Genomic DNA, 26,129 nt, shown 5'->3' on the forward strand with positions numbered 1-26,129 from the left:
ATTTAAACTGAGGCTACGGTTGTTTGTATTTGGCACTGCATCAGTTTGGGTAATTAGAGGAAAAGATGAGGGCAGTGGTCACTATCTCTGCTGTTATTAGACTGTTATTTGCCTGCATGTTGTTCTTTTGACACTGCAACATGTCAGTCAGGGCTAGAAGGTTAGAAGCTACAACGATGATGTCATGTTGTGCCACATCTATGCCACTCAGAGATACTGAGTTCCTCTCTAATGGAACCACATCAATCACAGGATTAGCTCTGTGGTAACTTTTCACCCTGTAGTGATTTCACTACTAAGATCTGACCCTCCTCGCCACGTTTCCAACTGACCTTTGTGTGGAAGGGAAAGATGACTATCTCAGTGAGTAAATGGTTTCGCCCCATACAAACGGTGCTTCTTTGTTAGTCAGTTCACATAAAGACAGAAAGAAAAGGATGTCTTAGTATGCATGTTGTAACACGATGTAATACTGATTTCAAATTGGAAAAGGCCTGTCTTTATTACTTCAATATTAGCTGGGTGTGTGAAGCATAAGTATTAGCTTGGGGTGCCACAGCTAATAATGTCTCCACAGTATATGTACTAGATCTAAAAGCTCAATCTATCAACTGCATAAGTGTAGAAGATACAAAACTATACAGCTATGTAGTATTGTCAAAGAGTTGTACCATATTAGTTTAACACTACTTAAGCCTCCATGTCTGTAAAACTTTTCAGTCTTAGCTCAAAGCTATGTACATAAATATTTAAACACTCTCAATGGCTGGGGAATGCAAAGAAAAAAGAGATGGTGAGGCTTCACAAAACACAAACATTAGCCGATCACACCATCATATGTAAACCACCTTCATAAGCATCATATTAAACTTGATGTATAAAGGTAAATTCCCAGTCCAAAATCCTATTATAACATCGATTACCAGAAGACAAACAATGCCTAAAGCAACACAAGTATTTTCCCACTTCTAACTTTCCAGACTGACACTGAACCTCACTATGTGGGTTTTGCAATATTAATAACACCATTTCCGAGGTAGTTCTCACCTGTCTCAATAAGTTCTTATGTTTTTGTCTCGCTAGCTAGGATTGAAATTAAAATGCAGAATTTAAAAAACAAAAGAAAAGAAAAAAAGAACAACAACAAAAAAACAATATAGATTTAACTGGCACCAAATAAAGAATAAAATAAAATAAAATAAATGAAAAATGGAAAAAAATATTATCATTACAAAAGTAGGTAATTATTTTCAAAAGACTATTGCTATGACAACAACATTACAAACATTACAATGCTATATATTCTTTAGGCCAGAGTTCCCCAAAGTGGGGGGCGCAGAGCCATTACAGGGGGGTGGGGGGGTGGCACGGTATGAATAAAAAAAAAGAAAAAATAAAGAGCGCTTGGACACTGCTAGCATAATGGACAGGTTTTTGACGGGGCTCCCACACAAACGCAAAGCAGAAGATGAAGCATCACCAAATATGTTTCCAAACCAACTTCATTCCAAGCCAGATACTAGAAAATATAATGAAGCATATCTTGCCTTTGGCTTCACCTGCACAAGTGACAAGGTAGGACTCTGCGACAGAATTAGTTTCCCCTGCATTGGGAGCACGCGTTGGGCTGTCCAAATCACGGACAAACAGTATCCCACAGTTGTTTATGTTTCTGAACCCATTTTGTACAGAGAGACACTATTTGAAAAATGTATTGATAGCAGTGTTGAATATTATTACTCAGGAAAAATACAATAACACGTAAAATAATTACACCGTGATGCTTTTGCCTTTCTAAATGGAGGGACAGTGCGACTGCGTGTGTATATGTAAGTGTGCAAAACCTGCAGATAGTAAGATTAGCAGTATTTTGTCTATATCCGCCATTGTAGAAATTCATCTCATGTAAACAATAACGTGGCCAACAGCGTCACGTGAAAAGAGGTACATAATAATATTATTATTATTGCACGCAGTCAGGCTAGCTAGTTCTAACCAATTCCCGTGATTATGCTAGGCTGAGGAACTTGACAAGTAGCTCTAGTTTAACTCTGATCTTTCCTTAAAGCCATGCTAGATTGTCTTTCTAGCCAGATGCTACAGCTATAGGTCCAACCAACTTCTTTTGCAAAACCAAGTCCTAACCAACAGGGCATGAGAGTGGGGCCTCAGCAGAAAGTTACAGACAGTTTCTTTTCTGCTCTTCAACAGTTGTTTGTATATTGCAGGTCTGCACTTTGGTGGCTAAGGGCAAGAGCACTTGTAAACTAGATGGACAGTACTCACCTCCAATCAAAGGTGACATCACCAGACAGCTGGTGTTTATTGGGCCCTGTTTCCATGTTCTCCACATTCCTGTTTCCAAGATGTCTGTCTCCATCTCTGCCTCCCAAAGTGTATGAAGATTCACTTAGCATCCTTTGTATCAAGAGCCAAGGCTACTGAAGTCAGTGCATTGGTTCCCTCCTCCAGAATCAAAAAGGGGGCTGCCAGTGTCTGGAACTAGCCCTGAGGAACCACTCAGTAAAATTATGGACGTCTTTCTCATCTAAGACTTTAATTGATGCTATTGTTACAGCATGTAATAGTTATGCCATAACATGTTCTAAGAGTCCTCAAAAAACCAAGTCAAATGGAATCAACAAAGAGTTTTGTGAAAAAGAATCAACTCAAATCTCACATTTTTAGTAAGACAACAAGATTTCACATCTTAAGTCTTGAGCAGGATCAGTGTCATGTATTTTGGTATTTTTGTAATATTTGTAACATTTTTCTTCAACCTTTATGATATTCTTTAGAAAACAACAAATCATAATACAAAATGATTTAAGGTTATATTTACCTCTTGATTAGTATCTTAACCTACTATTTTATTTTAAGTACACTCACTAAAAGTTGCTGGTACTTTTAGGAAGGCGCAGGGCTTTTTGCCAAAGATATAATGCATATAATTTTATAATGGAAGGATAGGTACTTAAAATGGACAGACCCGTACCTCCAATATTACCTTGCAAATGGACGTGAGGCAACATTAGCTTTTAACATTGCAGTTGATTTACATTTATTATAGCTCCACTTTGATTCAGAAAATACAGTGGAGGGTGAGCTATAAAGAGAATGATGACCTGTAAGTTTGTAAGTGAGAAGCCATTAATCAAACTGACCTATAATGTTTAGTTTTAATTTCAAAATACAATAAGTTCTTTATCTGCTTTGGACTTAAAGAACTTAGAAAAAATAAAAAAGTTATTTTTATGTACACTGTGAATATTACAGATCTGGATTACTGTAGGTGTGACAGTACGCAAATTTTCTACAAAACTGAGCTCAGATGAATGCAGCCCCAAACCAACTCTGCCACATATTCTGCGGTTAGACAGAGTTAATGGTGGTGAACAATCACTGCTAAATGATTTGAGAAATGCAGAATTTTAATATTATTTAACGCGACTCATTCTTGCGCATTTGTAAGGCAGAAAACAGAAAGACAGATGGAAGTTTGACTGTCCTCAACTTGCTAGTAATGCATGCAGCATGAAAAAACAAGACAGGTGGGATGCGACTAGTCGAACAAGCAACTACTCGAACACGGAGACTAGATTTCTAGTTGCAGCCAGGGTCTTCTTGCTGTGTGGTACTGTTCCATTATTGTGGCAAAAATAATGGAATCAGTAAACATGTAAATAGAAAATGCATCGATATTATGGCAGTTAATATAATTACGAACCAAGAAGCATAGTTAGCTCAAGTACTTTTACTGGTTGTGCTGATTCAAATTGATCTTTCACAGTTTATCATCATGAATTGGAGCACACCTGTAGGTTTCCATGCTCCCTTTTCTGTTCCATCATAAACGTATGCATGATTCTATGAACAACATTCAATCGTTCGTACGCAACAAATCTGATTTAAGACAGCAATTTCATTAGACACACATTTTCCACAGGGCAACGTAGAGCTCAGACCTTCATGCTTCATCATCAGCTTCAGTACTTCTAATTATTGCAGTTCTCCTTAACAAATACTGCTCAGTGGGTGAAAAAGGGTTATTTTTAAGAAAGAAAATGCTGAGCATACTAAGTATACTAAGGATAGACAGATAGGCAACCAAATAGGATGCCCTAACAAAAGGGGCGAGGCGAGCATAGAGAGGCTTTAAGACTATGACAAAGACAAGTGCCGGGAGACATGACAGGGGTAAAGATGAATATGCCTCTGGCAGTTGAGTCCTGATTACTTTCTTACTGTTATGGCCTCACGTGTTCCAAGGCAATTTGGCTATATGGCTGAGCATAAAACAGCACAGTGAGCATATCACTGGTGTGGTTAATGCTTGCAACCTGCTTCCATCACAGCATATCAGAAGAGCTGTGTCCAAATTATTTGAAAGTGATGATTCTACTGAGGTTTTGTGCATGTACAATGTTTTTTTTTTCCACAAAGAAAAAGACAAATCAAATTTACAGTAGATGTCAGCACATGTTGAACATGCTCATAGGGCATGACGACAAAATTCCACTGGGAATTCATTAAACAACAGTAACAGAGCAGCAACAAAATAAGAGGATACCTATAAATTCTGAATGATTTTGAGACACATTAACAAACAAAATAAAAACTCAGCGTTTATAAGACAGGTCTTGTTTTTGTTTTCCTGGAAAGGCTAAAAAGTCAATATTTTGTACATCCCACAATGTTAGTACCTTCTCAAATTTCTATATTGCTCTGCCCCACTGTCTTTTGCTCCCAAAACAAAAACAGGCCACAAAAAGCAATAAAAATAGCACAAAACCAGTTTGTGTCATAAAGAAACATTTTCCTAAAACAGCTGGACACTGTAGGTTTTACCAGATTCTACTCAAACCGGTGTAAGATGTTGTTAGGAACTATTTTAAAATGCGGATTAGTAAATTTGTTGATCCAGTGGAAAGTAGGGTTCTACAAAATTATCCAAAATAAAAAGCACTGAAACTATTATAAGATATATCAATATAGCAAATGTTATACTTTTACATTTATAAAAGTATACGTCCAAACTAAGTGACATTACTGTCGTTAAAATATGGAAATGTCAGTAAAGGTGATGAGCTGGGAAATGGTGAGTGCCAGTCAAACAGGTCAAAAGAAAAGACACATGGATGAACCATGAGAATGCCTGATTTAGTGGTGAATGTTATGTCATTAGTGGTCGCACACCATGAGAATATGAACTGTCTATTTATTTCTTATATAATCTAAGTGAGACGTGGCAGGGTCAAATAAGGGACAGAGGTAGAAGAGTTATGATCATTAAGATTACATAAACTATTATTAACCAAGCATGGCTTTTAAGGCTGCATCTCACTCTTTCTTGAGGACAGCTCCCCTGTGCTCCCCAGGGTTTTGCATCATTTTCTGAAATTGTGTTTATTCCTTTTCTCTTTATCATGCTCCTGTTTTTGCTAACTTTCACTTTCCTTTCTCTCACCGACTCACACACGCATGCATACACACGCCATTCAGTTTTAGAGAGCAATGTAGGCAGAAATGCCCATGCTTTGGATCATGCTGAGGAAGCAGGAATTAATTCCAATCAGGCTTGAACAGGAAAGAGCCATTCCATTTTGCACCACTCCTGGAGTCACTCAAACAAGAAGCACCCCTGCCTCTACTGCATATGCATGATCACACACACACAAACACACGGACGCATATACCCGTATCGCACAAACCCTTTGGAGTAAATATGGTGATATTGCTTAGCAGCTAAACAAAATTTTGTCTATTGAATATCAGCTGTCTTTGACATTAATACCACGTTAATGAAGCCCTTGACACCCTCATTCACCTGTCTTTTCCATTTTGCAAATAGTTTGAAGCAGCCATGGATTGCTGCTAATATACTCGGTCACAATAAAAACACGTTAGGATTTAAAGTATTGTAGTGTCATTTTTACTGACAGTGTACTCTCTCCATAAACCGCACTCCTGGAGCACCGTTCCTATGTTGCTCTTTCCCTCTTGTTCTTCCTTTTATCATTTGCCTCAAAACAGTGTTAGAACACAGCTTATCTGGGAGTAATGCAATTTGTTTGCCTCTACTTTCTTTATATGCTGCACTGTTTCTTTCATTTTCTACTTCCTACTATCGAGAGTAAATTCAGTGACTCCAAATCCATTTTCATTTAACATAGCTATCTTACATGTCTGCTTTTTCATATATCCATCTCTCTTGTGGAGGAGAATTTTAACATATTGCTCTTTCTGGCACTTTACGCCTTCCCTTGAGCCCATAAAAAAAGCTCACACACCCTACTTATGTATCATGAAAATAGCTGCAGTAAAACTTGCAATTCCATACATTACAGGCACCCTTGGGCTTTGCTATGTACAGAGCCTCAAACAGTTATCCAAATGGTTCTTGTCTGACTGCGCTAGACATTTTCCAGCTTACCTATGGGTGACAACTCTGCCACGCTGCCAATATAGGGTCCTTCCAAGAACTTGGGTTCACTGTCATTGATGTCCTGGACCTTGATGACAAACTCTGACTCTGGCTCAAGGGGATCATTAGAGAGCCGGTCCCGGGCCTGAGCCCTAAGAGTGTAAAAAGCCTTTTCCTCTCGGTCTAGTCTCTCTGTGGCATGTATGTCTCCTGTAAGCTCATCAATGATGAAGATGGATCCAGCTCCTTCTCCAGAGATAGTATATTTGATGTTGCCCTCACCATCATCAGAGTCTGTATGGATCTGTAAAAAAAAACAGAGCAGTTTTGAGAATGATGACTTCAATAAAACACACACATGCATTCCATCTTTTACGACTATGCAATGTGGTACGTACCGTAAAATTTCTAAAAAATGTTTTGTTAGTGTCATGATCAAGTTGCATATTGATGATGGTAAATGGTACATGGCCTGTATTTGTATAGCGCTTTACTAGTCCCTAAGGACCCCAAAGCGCTTTACACATTCAGTCATCCACCCATTCACACACAGGTGATGGCAAGCTACAGTGTAGCCACAGCCACCCTGGGGCGCACTGACAGAGGCGAGGCTGCCGGACACTGGCGCCACCGGGCCCTCTAACCACCACCAGTAGGCAACGGGTGAAGTGTCTTGCCCAAGGACACACCGACCAAGACTGTCCAAGCCGGGGCTCGAACCGGCAACCTTCCGATTACAAGGCGAACTCCCAACTCTTGAGCCACGATCGACAATAATTCATTGAATCAATGTTTATTTTGTTTTCTCCATAACAACTAGTTATATTATCAAAAGTATAGTTTTCTATTAAGGTTCTATTAAGGTTTGGGCACTAATAGTCATTGTTAGTACCCAAACCTGAATGATTTGGGTACCATTCAATGTTAGCTGAATGCTTATAAAAGTCATAATTTGTTTAAAACACAAAAACTGATTAACTTTTTAATATGTAAATATTACATTTATTTATATATTAAAAACTCTGAGTTGAAAAGAAATCCACTTTAATGTAATGAACTTGCTACTGCTGTTGTTTTCCTTTTATTAGCTATTACTTTACGAGTGTTGTATTAATTTATTCAGATTGCAATCAAGTACTGTTTTGTTGGAGTGCATTTGAACGCAGGCTAATTCAAACCTTTCTACTTTAACTGAACATTTTGATACAGACAACAAAGCTATCTGTGAACCTCAGGCAAAATCTGCTCACCCCGTCCTAGCAGTCTGACGATCGGGGCCAACCAAATCAAACTGCAAAACTGTGCTTGAACCACGACAGGGATTACAGTCCTGTTTAAGCACTTGTTATCACATGGCTGACACACCACACTCGATGACACCTCAAAGTATTAGAAACTGTTGAAAGTTTAGAAAAAATATCTGAAGTGATCCTTGTCCAAGTTGAGATTATTCTGTCACATATTTGCCAGGTATCTTATTTTTATGATTTTGTTTTAACTGCTGAGAAAAGGGTTAAAAATGGACAACCCCCAAATGATATTTGGTCATCAACCATGACCATAAGAAATATGTGTATTTTATTCATCCATTGACTTTTCTTCTCTTAGGGTGGTAAATCCAATTCAAGTCCTTCTAACTACTCCCTGCAGACTAGCCATCATCAGTGTGGTGAAAAAAAAAAAGACACCAGAGTTCCTGTGATGATTTACACCTGTTCTGCACATTGTGCCCTTCACAGGATGTGACGCCCAAATTAGGAGATCAAAGTCATTCAAAGACTCTTAAATGTAGAGACATGGAGGTGCTGTGGCTGAAAAGTGAACTTAAAAGAGCCCTTATAAATCAGAGCTATAGTTTCCCCTAATGTGATTAGAAGACATTCCAGGGGTAGCAATAGGAGATGCATTGGTCCCCCATCCTAAACTCCCCTTTGGCTCTTTAGTGAGCATTAGACCTGCTTGCTCCTGCTCCCTCTCCCTCTCACTCACCTTCTATCTAAAATTATAATTCAGAGCTGTCTATGCAGTGTAACTGTGGTTCAATCTACTCAACAGACCAGAGGAGAGGGGAAATCGCCCTGGCCTCCCTGGTTAATTTTTTATAAAGGCTTAATTAAATACAGGCCTCTATCACCCTTGCAGGGATTTTCATTAAGTATTTGTCGTAAAACCGAGGAATAATGCAAGCCTGTGCCTTGATATTGCTTCCATCATCCATTTTCTCCTTCTTTTTTATCTGTCTGTTTTTGCCTATTCTCCCCATTCTGAATCTTCCTGAAGACAAATACATGGACAGTCAGTGGAAATATACTGCTGGATACTTTGGCGGTATCAATATTTCAGTTATAATAAAAAAGAAAAAAAAGGAAAATAAAAGTTTCATTGGTCCAGACTGTGAAAGTTATCCAATAAAAGTGAGCACACGCTTCCACCACTTGATATGTTTCCTCCAGACTAAACCTCCTCCTGAATTTCTAAATTAGAATCTCAGGAGAGAAATGCATGTGTGAAGTGTTGCCATCTTGTGTTCATTCAGTTCCACAAATGTTGGCACAACAAGTCCTGCAATTAAATCTAAAAAACAAACAAACCATGAAAGCATTTTTATAATGACCTATGTCAGAATTCCTGAAACCACAGTGTTTACTCTTTATAAAATGTGACAAATAGGGGAAAAAATGGTAAGAAGGTAACATGGCAAAATCACACTCTCCATCTCTTGACTAAATGGATCTCTCTTAGCTCCCTTAACTCTTAACCCCTTTCTTGGCTGTCACTTGGGAACTCAAAGCTTCAGCTCCCTCCACAGATTTTGTATAGGATTGAGTTCTGGAGACTGGCCAGGCCACTCCATGACCTTAAAACTTCTTCGTTGCACTTCTTCTTTTACCTCTCTTTCGTTGCCTGGCAGTATGCTTTGGGTCATTCTATTCTAGAAGACCAACTTTCATTGTTTTGTCTTAGGGAAGGAGATTCTCCTCCAAGATTTTACATTGCCCCATCCCCTAACCCCTCAATGCAGTGAAATTGTCCGGTAGGCTCATCTTGAAATGTTTCCACCTTGGTGGTTGAATGTGGTGATGATCTTCTGTGGGTCATACTTAGCGTTTTTCTTTCTTTAAATACACAAGGTCAAACTGATGACAAACAGCTTGATTTTGGCTTCATCTGACCACAACACTTTCTCCAAAATATATTCTGAATCATTTAGATGCTCACTGGCAAACTTAAGACCAGCCTCTATCTGTGCCTTCTTGAGCAGGGAGGAACTTGTGGGCGCTGCAAGATTTCAATCCGTCACCGATGGTGGTCTACTGATTGCTAAAAAGCTGTTTGTGTAGGCGATAACACAAGCCTACACAGTCCCTGCATGTTTTGTCCCTGACTGGGACAAAACATGCAGGGACAGTTTTGTCCCTGATGTCCTTTGACAGCTCTCTGGTCCATAGCATTGCAGAAGTTGGAATGAAAAACAAGCAAACAAAAAAAACCACGATTTATTTATTTATTGACTTTAACCCGTGTGGTGCATGGTTGATATTTTGTCTTTTTATACTAAAATTAAACTATCATAAATTTCGTTTCTTTGCAAGTGAGGGAACTTACAAATTCCGCAGATGATCAAATAATTATTTCCCTCACTGTACCTGGGATTGTTACGTACATTAGCTTAGAATGTTTCTTACAACAGGACTTTGAAATGTCTAAAAGTGGCTAATATCAGAGTACATTATTTTACATGTGGACACGCTCTCAGAGTCTAGAATTAAAATCCAGTTTAAAATCAAACTTAGGCTTTACATTCTCTCAGTGTTCACTTCAGTCTAAATTCTCTGTCTGGTTAAGTTTAGGTAAAAAATATTGCTTGGTTTGGTTTAGGTTTACTATGTCAAAAAGATTTTTAAAAGCATAATTTTTCTACATCAATTAGGTGCAGAGACTTATTTACATCACCAAGGTTGCTTAACCTCCTAAGACCCGAACTCTTCCACGGCATGCATTTTTAATTTCTCTTTGATATTTGGGCTGATTGGGGCCAGATGAATGTATAAACAAAGAATTACTGGATTTTTATTTATACCTGATTTTTGTTTCTAAGAAAAATAAGAGCCACATATGAGGACATTTGTTTAAAATTTCGATAGAGCATAGGCAGTATAATGTCCTCGTAAGTCGATATCAGGCCCTTGTAGAGCAAAATTGAGTATTTTGGTCTAAATAACCCAAAATGAGATGTCCACATATGTGGATGCCAGGTCCTAGGAGGGGGAACCCTAGATGATTATAAGATGTTATAAAGAAGTCCTATGAGCTTTTTTTCCCTTTTTTCTTGCACACATAGACACGAACAAACATACACTCATGTGGGCACACACACACACACACACACACACACACATACATGGATCATCATTCTGGAGGAATGATGCAATTTCTCTCCCCTCAGGCTGGCTATACCCATCCTTCTGTCAGTCTATCCTCACTGGAGTGATTCAAGTTGGCAGCTTGAAAAACACACACACAGACACACACACATGCACTACGCTTAGCTAAGTTGTTCTCTGCAAACTAAAGGTCAGAGTCAGGATGTCACTCACAAAAAATAACCGGGGGTGCAAAAGTGCACAACAAATTTCAAAGAAGAAGATGGGAAAGACGCACATCCTGTACACCTGCTGAGCATGACATTATAGATGTTTTTTCCTAAAATCTTTAAACGATATTCCTGACACTTTTGGGGGGAAATAGATTCTCCACATTTGGACAAGGTGTGCTATTTCTTTTATTGGCTAGGTCACTGGTATAGACATTATCAAAAAATACTAATACACACCAAGAAAAACAACATATATTTCAAATCAGTACTAAAGGAACTCTACTCTTTGATGTCATTGCTTCACTGTAGAAAGCTAATTATCAAACTGTGTAGCTTCCTTATAGATTTTCACTAGTCCATACTAGCATATGGAAATCACACCGGTAGTCTTATTCCCTTCAATTAGTTAATATAAAGCTGATGAAGCTATGAGCATTTTGGACATACTGAGGACATAGCACAACAGAGAAGACTTTTATGCTGTGGAAAATGTAGGGTTTGTATTTTTTCCCCCCCATGGGCAGTGCACTTCTTTTCCACATTTCAATTCAATTGAATTCAGTTTTATTTAAATAGCACCAAATCACAACAACTGTTGCCTCAAGCTACTTTATATTGTAAGGAAAAGACCGTGCAATAATCAGACATCTCTATAAACTAGCATTTGGGGACAGTGAGAAGAAAAAACAAAATTTTAACAGAAAGAAACCTCCATCAAAACCATGCTCAGGGAGGGACAGCCATCTGCCATGACCAGTTGGGGTGAGGGGAGGATGACAGGACAAAAGACATACTGTGGAAGAGAGCAAAAAATTTATAATAACTAATGATTAAATTAATGATTGGTGCATAAACATGAGTGAATGAAAAAACTTGAGCAAAGAAGACACTCATCATCGGAAGCTCCCATAACTAAGTGGGGACTCAGGATCACCTGATACAGCCATAACAATATGGTTTTTCAAAAAGGAATTAAGCTAATCTTAAAAGTAGAAAAGGTTACTCTCTCCTGAATCCAACCTGGGAGCTCGTTCCACAAAAGAGAGGCGCCTCTAAGCTAAACACTCTCCCATTCTACTGGAAGAATGGAACCACAAGAAAGCCTGCAGTGTAGAGCAAAGTGCTCTATTGGGGCAATATGAGGTCTTCAAGACATGATCGGTCTGATTATTCAATTAATCAGGAAATTTACAGCCGTCAAAAGTGGGATTGGAGTTTTTTTTTTTTATTAATAACACTTTGTTCATGTCAAAATATTAGGTTCCTTTAAAAAATGTAAAAGAAGGATTATTGGTCATTACACAATGACCAAATTTCCAAAGTAAATATAATGTAGGGATATAAACTACAATACCAATTATCTGAACCCTTTCTATAAACTTACTAAAAAATATATCATCCTATCACTGCAGCTAAACAGTATCAATTTGGTTTCTGGCTTTATGCTAAACTTGATGCTAGCAAGAGTCAGCCATGCTTTAGGATTTACAGTGCAGGCCTGTGGGTTGACTAAGAGGACAGTGAGGTTGTTGATGTCTTGTCAGACTCACCTTTAGGTCATAACAAAGTGTCTAGCTGTCACTATAGGCTAACCTACTGAAGGGGATGACATATGACTCACATGCAGTGACTGAAAGTTTCCTTCACATTTAGTCAGCTATTTTAAGTTTTTATGAGGTTGGAGGGGCATCTGGTGTACAAATCTACCAGATCAAACATGTGAAACTGGGGACTTCCGGATGGTGGGGAAGCTGGTTGCAGCATAATCTTTCAGCTCCCGGGCGGTTACCCCTTGAAAACTGACATATTATAACACAACTAAGAATATTCATAGTAGTATGCCAGGGGGTAACAAGAGAAACACAAGAGGAATTCGGCAAGAAAGTGCGGAGGAAGGAGTTTTTTCACCGAAAGAAGTTGACGGTGCTAGCAAGCTACAGCTACTCGGAGCTATGGAGGCAATTGAAGCTAGCATTCTTGCTGAGCTTAAAAAAGTCCAGGATAATTTAAAAAGTGAAATAGCGGAAAAAACTGGACTTGTGAAAACAGAAATGTCGGAGTTTAGGAAAGAAGTGGGGCAACGGTTCAACGAAATTGTCACGGACATGAAAGAGGTAAGAAGCAGGATCGAGGAGGTCGAACAGAGAGTAACCGAGGTTGAGGAGGTCACAGTCGACCTTAAAGATGGGCTCGGCCATACTCTCCAGTTACAAGAAGACCTCCAGACACGTCTGTCCGACCTGGAAGCCCGGTCTCGCAGGAATAACATACGTGTTCACGGGATACCAGAGGGTGAAGAAGGGGACAACATGCTCGAATTCATGGAAAATTTTATAAAGAATGAACTGTCCCTCCCCGACATCAATCTGGGCATACAGCGGTGCCACCGCTCACTCGGCCCCAAGCCACCTCCGGGCTCCAACCCCAGGTCCGTCGTGATTCATTTTTTGGAATACAACACCAAGGACTTGGTTCTCCGGTCTGCGTGGACCAAAAAAGAAATACTGCTGAAGGGCAGACGTGTGTATTTCGACCAAGACTATCCTAGTGACATTTTAGCGAAACGCAAAGCATACAACACGATCAGGAGGATTTTAAAAGAGAAGGGGCTCCGCTTCCAAACACTGTATCCGTCGAGACTGCGTGTGTTTTATGAAAACGGGCCCATGATTTACAACAACGCGCAAGACGCAGCCGACGACCTGGAGAAGAGGAAGTTGATGGGAAAGCGCAAGCGGAGCGCCGCGGCGGACCCGGGAGGAACGGATGAAATAATAATAATAATAATAATGGATTGCATTTATATAGCGCTTTTCGGACCCCTCAAAGCGCTTTACAATTCCACTATTCATTCACTCTCACATTCATACACTAGTGGAGGCAAGCTACAGTTGTAGCCACAGCTGCCCTGGGGCAGACTGACAGAGGCGAGGCTGCCATATTGCGCCATCGGCCCCTCTGGCCATCACCAGTAGGCGGTAGGTGAAGTGTCTTGCCCAAGGACACAATGACCGAGACTGTCCGAGCCGGGGCTCGAAACAGCAACCTTCCAATTACAAGACAAACACCTAACTCTTGAGCCACAATCGCCCTGAAATACATCCAGGAAAAGCTCCAGAGATCCAAGTGCATGGATAGTAAAACCTAAAAAAAAATTTTCCGCACTTAAGACTGCAGTTTTCCTGTGTAAAATAAGAGTGATAGGTTTGACCGCAGTTTGGGATGCTAACAGCTTTCTCCAAGAGCGCTGCTATGATGAGCGGAGCTCACCAAGCAGCACTACGAGGGGCTCTCTGGGACTTTAGGGACTCTCCTCTTTGTTTTGAAGTTGGACGTACACTTCATAATTGGAAGTCATATATGTTATTTGTTCAGGTACGTTGTTCCTTTGTTCTGTAGACCCCCTTTTCTTTTCAGAGCACAGAGCACAGATTTACAGGTATTGTGTATTTTCCTTTTGCTGATGGAGATCAGACAACAATATAAGGTAATTACAGTTAATGTTAATGGTTTACATAACCCCATTAAAAGAAACAAAGCTCTTGCTAAAATGAAGCGAGAAAAACAAGATATAATTTACTGGCAAGAAACACATCTTTTTGCCATCGAGCACAAAAAATTGTGTAAAATGGGGTTTAAAAATGTGTATTATTCCTTGCATATAAAAAAACATTCTAGAGGAGTGGCCATCTTATTGTGTGACAAAGTACATTTCCAACTTTCCTCACAAATCAGAGATAAGGAGGGGCGTTATATACTGGTTAAAGGGTACATAGATCACAAGGAAGTTACATTGTTTAACGTGTACAGACCACCAGGGACTGATAAACATGTAATCAGGACCCTTTCGGAATTAATTGCAACAGAAACATCAGGCATATTAATATGCGGTGGAGATTGGAATATTCACTTGAATCCGTTTCTGGACACGTCCAGCAAAACTAAATTGTTACACCAGAAGCAGTATATGTTAAAAGAATGCTTAAGGAATTGGGGTTGGTTGACGTGTGGAGGGATGCACACTCACTGGAAAAGAAATATACTTTTTTTTTACATTCCCACCATATGTATTCAAGACTGGACTATTTTTTTTATGTCACACTTTGATAAGCATAGAATTATAAATTGTGATATAAGGGTGAGAGATATTTCGGACCATGCAGGGGTGTACCTGACACTCCATTTGGATTCAGATCGCAAAGAGACTTTATGGAGGCTTAATACTAGTCTACTAAATGATGTAGAATTTGAAAAGTTTGTAAAATAAGAATTTAAGGAATACATGGACTACAATAACAATGGTGATGTTTCTCCTAGTATTTTATGGGATGCAGCGAAGGCAGTTCTTAGAGGGAAGCTAATTTTGTGGTCCTCATACAAAAAAAGGAAAAACAGAAGTATCTAAAAGACCTTACTACTGAAACACCTAGAATCAGAACATATGAAAAGTAACAATGATGACACGTTATCACAAATTAAAGAAATACAACAGATATTAAATAGGTTATATGATGACCAAATAGAAAAAAGGGCTAAATTCATTAAGCAGAATTATTATGAAAATGGTCCCAAATCTAAGAGACTCCTTGCTTGGAGGATACGGAAACAGCAGGCTGACAGATTTATTCAGAAAATTAAAAACCCAGCAAATGATAAGATATGTCATGACATGAAAAGCATAAAAGAATCTTTTCTGACCTATTATACCCGACTGTACGCAGAACCACACAGGATAGATGTGCCCTCTGTTAATGTATTTCTTTCTTCACTTGATTTACCGTCGATAGGAACAGAACAAAATAAAAGATTAACACAAACAATAACTGCGGAGGAGATTAACAAGGCCATTTCAAAATTGAAAGGTAATAAGATGGCTACCCGGCAGAGTGGTATAAACATTTCAGAGATCTAGTAACCCCTCTGCTGAGGGATTGCTTTAACCATGTGCTTACAGGGGGTGAGATACCACCATCCTGGAAACGAGCAGTTATTTCAGCAATTCCCAAACCGGGTAAAAATAGAACGGAATGTGGTTCCTATAGACCCGTATCAGTCTTGAATATCGACTGTAGGATATTTGCAACAATATTAGCTAAACAGTTGGAATTTATAACTTCAGAACTAATGGATACAGATCAAACAGGTTTTGTTCGAAATAGGCAAACTCATGATAATGTGAGGCGGGCTCTCCATCTAATAAATAAAATGAAAAATATCGAATCAGTAGCTGTTAGTCTTGATGCTGAAAAGGCGTTTGACTCTGTGTGCTGGAATTATCTTTATTTGGCCTTAGAGAGATTCGGTTTTAACAGCCAAATCATCAGATGCTTACAGTCTCTATATAACTCACCCACTGCCAGGATTAAAATTAATGGTGATTTAACAGATACACTACAACTAGAAAGAGGCTGCCATCATGGATGCCATCTCAGTGCCACTATCTTTGCGCTATTCATTGAGCCCCTGGCGCAAGCTATCAGGGAATCTAAAGACATTAGAGGTGTACTAATTAACAATATAATGTATAAAGATGGTCTGTATGCTGACGATGTTCTCATAACGCTAACTAACCCGGAAATCAGTCTGCCTAATCTTTTTTCATTATTGAAAAAATTTGGCATATATTCCGGATATAAATTAAATTTACAGAAAACTCAGATTCTCTTATATAATTACCGCCCATCACAAGACATTCAAAAGATAGCCAAGTTTAACTGGAGTAACACCTCTATAAAATATCTAGGAATCCATATACCCACGGATCTATCCGACCTCTACGAATGCAATTATGTCCCACTGACATCATAAATTAAGGCAGACCTACAGCGCTGGTATTTATTGCCAATGAATATGCATAATCGGATAGATATAATAAAAATGAATCTTTTGCCAAAGCTTCTCTATTTGTTCAAGGCGCTGCCTATACACCTACCCTCCAAGCAATTTAACGATTGGAATAGGATGATCTCTAATTTTATTTGGGCCAAACAAAAACCAAGAATAAAATTTCAGACGTTACAACTGCAAATGGACAAAGGTGGACTCGCTCTGCCGTGTCTTGAGGACTATTATAGGGCTGCACAGTTACAAGTGATGATTGGGTGGTGTGATCTAATGTGTAAGGCTAAATGGAAGGAGATATATCAATCCTACTGTGAGACCCCACTTCAATCACTGCTTGGAGATCAACCACTCATTAAAAGACATATAGATGCAGACCTGCTCCCGGCACTAAAGAAAGTGCCCATAGAAATATGGCATAGGATACTCAAATATGAGAAAACTAAAAAAAGTGCCCGGACGTTACGATGGCCTGCTTATGATTCGGATTTTGCACCTGCAAACATGGATAAGAGATTTATACAGTGGTCACATAAGGGTATAACAGGCTACTGGAAGATTACAGATAAAAATGTACTAAAAGACTACCAGCAACTCCAGAGAAGTTCTTACTTGGAAAGACAGGATTTCTTTAGATACCTCCAGCTGAGGCACCATTACGATTATATATAAAAACACCCAGCACGCCCCTGCGGGCGGTTTATCCTTCAAGCTCGGGTCCTCTACCAGAGGCCTGGGAGCTTGAGGGTCCTGCGCAGTATCTTAGCTGTTCCCAGGACTGCGCTCTTCTGGACAGAGATCTCCGATGTTGTTCCCGGGATCTGCTGGAGCCACTCGCCTATCTTGGGAGTCACCGCACCTAGTGCTCCGATTACCACGGGGACCACCGTTACCTTCACCCTCCACATCCTCTCGAGCTCTTCTCTGAGCCCTTGGTATTTCTCCAGCTTCTCGTGTTCCTTCTTCTTGATATTGCTGTCATTCGGAACCGCTACATCGATCACTACGGCCGTCTTCTTCTGTTTGTCTACCACCACTATGTCCGGTTGGTTAGCCACCACCATTTTGTCCGTCTGTATCTGGAAGTCCCACAGGATCTTAGCTCGGTCATTCTCCACCACCCTTGGGGGCATCTCCCATTTTGACCTCGGGACTTCCAGGTTATACTCGGCACAGATGTTCCTGTACACTATGCCGGCCACTTGGTTATGGCGTTCCATGTATGCCTTGCCTGCTAGCATCTTGCACCCTGCTGTTATGTGCTGGATTGTCTCTGGGGCATCTTTACACAGCCTGCACCTGGGGTCTTGCCTGGTGTGATAGACCCCAGCCTCTATGGATCTTGTGCTCAGAGCTTGTTCTTGTGCTGCCATGATTAGTGCCTCTGTGCTGTCTTTCAGTCCAGCTTTGTCCAGCCACTGGTAGGATTTCTGGATATCAGCCACCTCCTCTATCTGCCGGTGGTACATACCGTGCAGGGGCCTGTCCTTCCATGCTGGTTCCTCGTCTCCCTCCTCTTTCTTGGGTTTCTGCTGCCTGAGGTATTCACTGAGCACTCGGTCAGTTGGGGCCATCTTCCCAATGTATTCTTGGATGTTCGTTGTCTCATCCTGGACTGTGGTGCTGACACTCACCAGTCCCCGGCCCCCTTCCTTCCGCTTAGCGTACAGCCTCAGGGTGCTGGACTTGGGGTGAAACCCTCCATGCATGGTAAGGAGCTTTCTTGTCTTTATGTCAGTGGCTTCTATCTCCTCCTTTGGCCAGCCTATTACCCCAGCAGGGTACCTGATCACGGGCAGGGCGTACGTGTTGATGGCCCGGATCTTGTTCTTACCATTCAGCTGACTCCTCAGGACTTGCCTGACCCTCTGCAGGTACTTGGTGGTTGCAGCTTTTCTAGCGGCCTCTTCATGGTTCCCATTCGCCTGCGGGATCCCCAAGTACTTGTAACTGTCCTCTATGTCTGCAATGTTGCCTTCTGGTAGTTCAATCCCCTCAGTTCTGACTACCTTCCCTCTCTTTGTTACCATCCGACTACACTTCTCCAGTCCGAACGACATTCCAATGTCATTGCTGTATAGCCTGGTAGTGTGGATCAGTGAATCGATGTCTCGTTCACTCTTGGCATACAGCTTGATGTCATCCATGTACAGGAGGTGGCTGACAACTGCTCCGTTCTGTAGTCGGTATCCGTAGCCAGTCTTGTTAATGATCTCACTGAGGGGGTTCAGGCCTATGCAGAACAGCAGTGGGGACAGAGCATCTCCTTGGTAGATCCCGCACTTGATGGTGACTTGTGCTATGGGCTTGGAGTTGGCCTCTAGTGTTGTACGCCACATCCCCATTGAGTTCCTGATGAAGGCTCTTAGGGTCCCATTGATCTTGTACAATTCTAGGCATTCCAGTATCCAGCTGTGGGGCATTGAGTCATAGGCCTTCTTGTAATCAATCCAGGCAGTGCACAGGTTGGTCAGTCTGGTCTTGCAGTCTCGGCTGATTGTTCTGTCTACCAGTAGCTGGTGTTTTGCGCCTCTGGTATTCTTGCCAATTCCTTTCTGTGTCCCGCTCATGTATTGACCCATGTGCCTGTTCATCTTAGCCGATATGATGCCTGACAGGAGCTTCCATGTAGTACTGAGGCAGGTTATTGGTCGGTAGTTGGAGGGGACCGGTCCCTTCTTGGGGTCCTTGGGGATCAGGGCCGTCCGGCCTTCAGTTAGCCATTCCGGGTGTATCTCGTTAACTAGCAGCTGGTTCATTTGTGCTGCCAGACGCTCGTGGAGTGCAGTTAGCTTCTTCAGCCAGTAGGCGTGAACCATGTCGGGCCCTGGTGCTGTCCAACTCTTCATACTGGAGACCCTTTCTTGGATATCTGCCACTGTGATGGTTACTGGACCCTGTTCAGGGAGGTCGCTGTGGTCTGCCCTCAGATCCTCTAGCCACTGAGCATTGCCGTTATGGGTTGCATCCTTCTCCCATATGCTCTTCCAGTATTGCTCCGTCTCCAGCCTTGGTGGTGCTGTTCTCTTATTGTTCCCTTGCCACTGAGAGTACACCTTTGCTGGTTCTGTGGAGAACAGCTGGTTTATTCTCCTGCCTTCTATCTCTCTGGTGTACCTCCTCAAGCGGCTGGCCAAGGCTGTGAGTCTTTGCTTGGCAGTTTCCAAGGCCTCAGGTATGGACAGCTTGCTGTATTTCTTAGGCACCTTATTCGTCGCACCTTTCTGCAACTCCGTTAGTTGGCTAACCTCTCTCCGTGCTACTTTGATCTTGCCCTCTAGCCTCCTTCTCCATGGAGGGTACTGCCCCTTGTGGCTGTTCAACTTGTAGCCAAGCATCTCACTGATCACTGCTGCCGTATTGTAGATCAGCTTGTTAGTGTCGGTAATCGTGGTTGTAGGTATTGCCCGTAGTGCTGCATTAACATCATCTAGCAGACCTTCTGAGGGTACTTCACGTAATCTTGGTAACCGGCTACGGGGGATCCAGGTTTCAAGCTTGGCCATGATCCTATTTTTCAGGTCAGTTCCTCTCGCACTCAACGATCCTTCTCCTATCACACTTGGGGCTATGTACCCAATCTCGGGTGGGGGTGATGATATCTCCCCCCTGACCTGGCGTCCTGACTCCTCCTTGCCGTAGCATTTGTGTTGTACCTCGTCAATCTCTAGCTGTGAGAGCAGTCCCTTCTTTCGAATGTTGGAACACTGAGCTACTAGTTGTTTCGCCGTCATTGTGGATGTTGGGTATCGAAGAATCCATAGGTCCCTCATCCTATTCATGTAGCCCCTTCCGCCGGGGTTACTTGCGTAGTAGCATTCCAACAACGCCCTGTTTTCGTCCCTTGCCCACCCGATGCCTTCTTGTTCCAGTAGCCCACTTTTCGTCAGGGTGCCCTGGTTCCTCAACACCTGACGCGGACCTTGTTGATCCGGGCGACGTCCGAGCCGGCATGCCTTCATATTTATCTGTCTCGCTCATGTCTGCGGTAGGCTTGCTTAGCATAGGGGGTCTAGCCTTAGGACCCTTACTGGATACAGACGCCCCAGGCAGGAATCGAACTTGCGATCCTCTGTTCCAAAGGCGTGTAGTCTAACCACTACGCTAATATATATATATATATATATATTAGGGGTGCAACGATATTCGTATCGATATTGAACCGTTCGATACAGTGCTTTCAGTTCGGTACGCATATGTATCGAACAATACAAAAATTTTTATTTATTTTATCAACTTTCCTTCTGACGATGCTGTCTGTGTTGAGCGCTAGACTCGACAGTGCCCCCCCATTTTTGCACATGTCAAGGAGCGTGTCAGGCTACATTTCACTGTGTCTTATACTTGTATAACTATGCATGTGACAAATAAAGAACCTTGAAACATAAAATTCCTAGAAGAGGAGGACACGGGCTTGGTTAAAATCTTCCTTGACTCTTGTAAGGGGAATGCACCAAAGAAACAGATATCCAGATTATACAAATGTTTACACACATGTAGGAATAATGACACAACGTATATCAAAGCTAGATGGGAAAAAGAGGCTGAAATAATAATACATGACGACAACTGGTTCAATATATGTAAGGCTGTGCGTTTTTTTGTCACGCCTAATGCTAAGAGTAAACAAAGTAAATACCCCGACAAGACTCAGTGTTGGAGGAACTGTGGAGGTGTATCTGCAGGACATTTTCATATTTTTTGGGAATGTGCTAAGATTGTCCCCTATTGGCTAGTAGTGATCAAAGAAGTCAATACCATGATGGGCTTGAACTTGGCCCCTGATTTCACTGTGTTTTATCTATGTGATTTGCCACAAGGACTGAGGAATTCAGACAAATATCTTTTATTGATATTATTGGCTGGTGCAAAGAAAGCCATAACTTGCAAATGGCTGAACGCTGATCCACCGTCATTCTTGGACTGGATAGGCATTATCAAGGAAATTTACACAATGGAGAGACTGACTTTTTCACTAAGACTGGCTGCCGATAAATTTGAGAAATACTGGAAAAAATGGGACCTTTACTTAAATGGAAAAATATTATAATTTCTGGTACCATGTTTCATTGCTGTAATTCACCTATTTAATCTGATTGTACCACAAAGGGATATGTCTTTTTTTTGTTTGCTAGCCTGTGCTAGCCTGCTCTGTGCTTGTTGGGGGTCTGAATGTTTTGTAAAAAATATACAGGACTGTCAATAAAAATAATGTGTAAAAAAAAAAACTACACGCTGTGGCGACCCCTTTTATTTCTTCTTCTTTTGGTCGGCCCCTTTAAGAGTCACAGCAGATCATCTGCTTCAATCTCCTATCCCTAACATCTTCATTTGTCAAGCCAACCTTTTGCATGTCCTCCTTCACTACATCCATAAATCTTCTGTGTGGTCTTCTTCTTTTCTTTCTGAGTGACAGCTGTGTACTCAAGATCCTTTGTCTACTATCCCTCCCCCGTACCTCCAAACCATCTCAGCCTTGTTTCTCTAATTTCATCTCCAAAATGGTCAACCTATAGCTGTTCCTGGCTGTAGCTCAGGAGGTAGAGCACATCATCTAAGAATAGGAAGGTTAAAGGTCTGGCTGTACCAGTCTGCATGCCAAATATCCTTGGGGAAGATACTAACCCTAATCTCTCTGATGCATCCATCGAAGTATAAATGTATGTGAATGTTCGATAGAAAGCACTTCAGCATAGAAAAAAGTGTTTGTATGAGTGGGTGAATGTGGCATATTAAAATGTGCCTTGAGTGCTCGAGGAGAGTAGAAAAGCGCTATATAAGAATCAGTCAATTTACCATTTCCTCTGATATATACGTTCCTAATCTTGTCTCTCCTGGTCACTCCCAATGAAAATCGTCAGCTCTTCCAACTACAACTTGGTCTTCTGTCTTTTTGTCAGTGTCACTGTCTCCAAACCATATTTTAAGTAGCAAAATAGAATAGAATAGAATAGAATAGACATGGAGTAGCATTTTCATTACAGTGAAGATAGAAAAATGTGAGCTGCACTGAAGCTTTAGTTTATTGAAGATTTCAAAGACGAAGCAAATTGTCTTATATTTAAGTCTGTGTAATCTGGACTAGGCGTGCCACATTTCACTACAGCTTGTAAAGCTTCTGATCTTAAAAGCTTCAAAGTGTTAAGAAGGTGACAAGGTATCAGAGACAGTCTAGGTGGGGATAGCTATGGGGAAGGAAGGATACATACCAAGGACAGAACCTGCGATGAGAATGGATAGAAAATAGTAGCACAGTGGACTAGGAAAAAGGAAGAAAAAAGTCGCAGAAAGAAGTTAAAATGTAAAAGTGATGTTCTGAATTACAGTTACGGAGGCAAACCTGCAGAAGCTTAGACAGAAACAGAGAATGAATATCTAGACATCAAAGAGAAAACATTGTCATAATGTGTTAATATAATTTAGGACCTTTCGATCAATGTTCACGTTTTGGATGGAGAAGACAGATGGTTTGAAAGAGATGTGAAAGAAGCCATCTTTGTCCATTGTGAATGACCATCTATGAACAGAAGGGGTGGCTAACAACACCAACTGTCTACCACCTATAATCTAGTTTTGAGATCCCTTCCCAGGCGCCTTAACGCCAACTTACATCTTGCATGATTTGATCTCAATAGTCACATGCTAGAGTGTGGCAAGGTTTTACCCGAAACCTCTCCTGATAATGACCCACACCCTTTTTCACACCTTAGCTCATGTGATGTGGCACATGGTCAATAGTGCGTCAACGGTCCTTTTAAGGGGCAACTCCCATAGGGCTTAAATACCTGGGACTCTCCACCAATTGCTCTTAGAAGTGAAGAAGCTTCTTGGATGAGAGGTGAAACATCTTCTAGAAACTTAAGGAAGTCCAGACATTTTTCTTTTCAAGTGCCTTAGATTACCGTGACCTGGATGACTGAGAACCTACACAGACAATTTAGGACCTTATTTAAAAATAAATAAATAAACCAGATAAGTGACATAAACCTGGTATGTATATATGCATGTGTCCAAGAGAAAGGTTACAGCAAAAGAGAAGAAATATAATCAGCTGTCTCTCCAATGACTTTCTTATCTTATAGATGGATTTCAAAGACCATTGAGTTGTAATCTCTCTAAATGCAAGCTAAGGCAGTGGTAAAGCAGACACTAGTGAGGGGATTGTTCAGTAGTAAAAGAAAATCATCTAATTAAATAAAATAAACAAATAAATGAATTAAAATGATTTTTTGTTATCGTTCAAGAATGTTTTGATAACACTTAAAGCTTAAACAAACTCACTTAAAAAACTCAGTGTTTTATTCAAACACATTTCTGATTATTACAAAATATCAGAAAACAGATAAATCAAAAAAAAGCAAAAGCCTCTTTTGATTTTTACCATTTAAATGGATTTTACTTTATGTCCAACAAACCTGCTGCAACCAAAATCAGACACAGAATTTGATACACCATAAATCAAATTAATAATTTTCAGAAAGACGAATGATGTATGAGAAAAATATTTATTTTAAAAAAGCCAATTTGTTTAATTGGGGTTAAGAATTAAAACGGGATAAGAAGCACCTTGAAGTGTGACATGGACTGTAACAACCACTTTATCACTTTTGCTGAGACAGTATGCAAAAACTCATCTCAGATATAGACCCAAAGTTCAGAGAAAATTGAAAAGACATAAAGACAACACTGAAACTGTACACGTTACTATAGTGAGCATAGAATGTGTGCACACGCTGCAGAAATTGTCCACCTCGTACACATTCACCCTCACAATGTATTTACTTCTGACAGCATTTGTCAATATAGAAGAGAAAAAAACTACCAAGAAAAACCCAGAGTAGATGAAGAATGTATCATTTCCCCTGTCAACTTCCTTTAACAACAGCCATTTAGGATTACCTGTGCTCTACAGCAATTCTCTTTCCCCAAGTTCCCTTCCTTTTATCACCGCACAGAGCTTTGAAAAAGAGCTAGGAAAATGCATGCGTTTTAGATCATTAAAGTACACAACTGGTATTTATCTAAATACACAGATAAAATCTTCCAGATCAACTGCATGTAAGTGACCATCTTACTAGAAAAGTGACTTCACTGGCAGTAACCACAGTGTGGAAAAAAAAGCAAATTTGTCAACTTTGCTGTGTCGGGGCAAAGCAAGATGCACAATTATACAATGCAGAGGGCCAATGCTTGGCTCTAATCCTTCATAGTTTAAATTATAGTTTCGATACCAAAAATCCAGCCAGGGTACTTTGTGTTTGAGCATGTATTAACACCCAGACAATCACATCCACACTTACGCACGCCATAAATAGCACTGGCCGCTGCCCTTGTGACATGAAATGCAATAACTTGATAATTTTATTAATAAAATCATCTCTTTTCTCCCTCCTGCTGCATCATTCCCTCAAGCTCTTCCCTTAAGCTCCTTTATATCAGCTCACTGTCTTCCCTGGCACCCTGTCCTTTTAATGAATCACCAGTCAGTGTATGAAGGCTCTTGTTTTCCAGTCTCCCTTTGAAGCCTTCCTCTCGCTTCCTTCCTTTTCTCATATGTCACTCAGCTTTATTCTGTCTCTTGCTCTACCAGCAGACAGACAGTGCTGCCTGTTGCATTGTTTGGATTGCATTGGTTTTGCCAGCAGGAATTCATCACATTCACAATTGCAGAAAAATACTGATCAAAGGATAATTATTCTGTAAGACCAGGCTCTGGTACAAAGAACATCTCCATTCATTTGTAAGAAAAGAGAGATCAATATATGCAGATGCAATATTAGCTGGTCAATTGCCATGTCTAACTGATTAGAAACAAGGGGATTTCATGATTGATGCATCACCGTGTCTCATTCTGTCTGCTTTAATGTTCTGTCTTTTCATATCACGTCCTACGTAAAGCAATCGAATCATACGCGGTGTCCACTCTCATCAAGTCACTGAGGATCATATGAGCAACAGCTGATGAATGGGATGTGAATGAGACGAAATGGAAAAAAAAAAGTGAAAATATTAATAAATGCACACTTGCTACTGACATGATAACAAACTGATTTCATTTGACATATACCCATTAACTATGATTACATTACAAAATGACATTCACTGATCACATTTCTGGTGTGAAGACATTGTCCTCAACATCAAAAGGAAGGGCATTGCTGAGGCTGTCATCACTAAGTACAGAGGCTTTGTTAACAAACACCAAAGACAGAAAAAAACACAGAATTTTTATGGCTTCATTTATGATTTAACAAATTGGCTAACAAT

General features: G+C 40.6%; 1 protein-coding gene across 2 annotated transcripts in view; it reads right to left on the reverse strand.

Annotated features, from left to right (window-relative positions):
• The window catches only part of cdh22 (cadherin 22), a 187,860-nt gene that overhangs the window by 60,854 nt on the left and 100,877 nt on the right, over window positions 1–26,129 (reverse strand). For both annotated transcript variants that reach the window (XM_086293473.1, XM_086293472.1), the window contains one exon: window positions 6,434–6,728. In XM_086293473.1, the coding sequence (XP_086149599.1) occupies window positions 6,434–6,728 (295 nt within the window). The remainder of the gene's footprint in view (window positions 1–6,433; window positions 6,729–26,129) is intronic.

The sequence above is a fragment of the Aulonocara sp. 'chitande type north' Nkhata Bay genome, linkage group LG5, assembly GCF_057382095.1.
Source record: "Aulonocara sp. 'chitande type north' Nkhata Bay isolate Kocher_YH1m ecotype deep benthic linkage group LG5, A_spYH_male_GT1.1, whole genome shotgun sequence".
Lineage (NCBI taxonomy): Eukaryota > Metazoa > Chordata > Actinopteri > Cichliformes > Cichlidae > Aulonocara > Aulonocara sp. 'chitande type north' Nkhata Bay.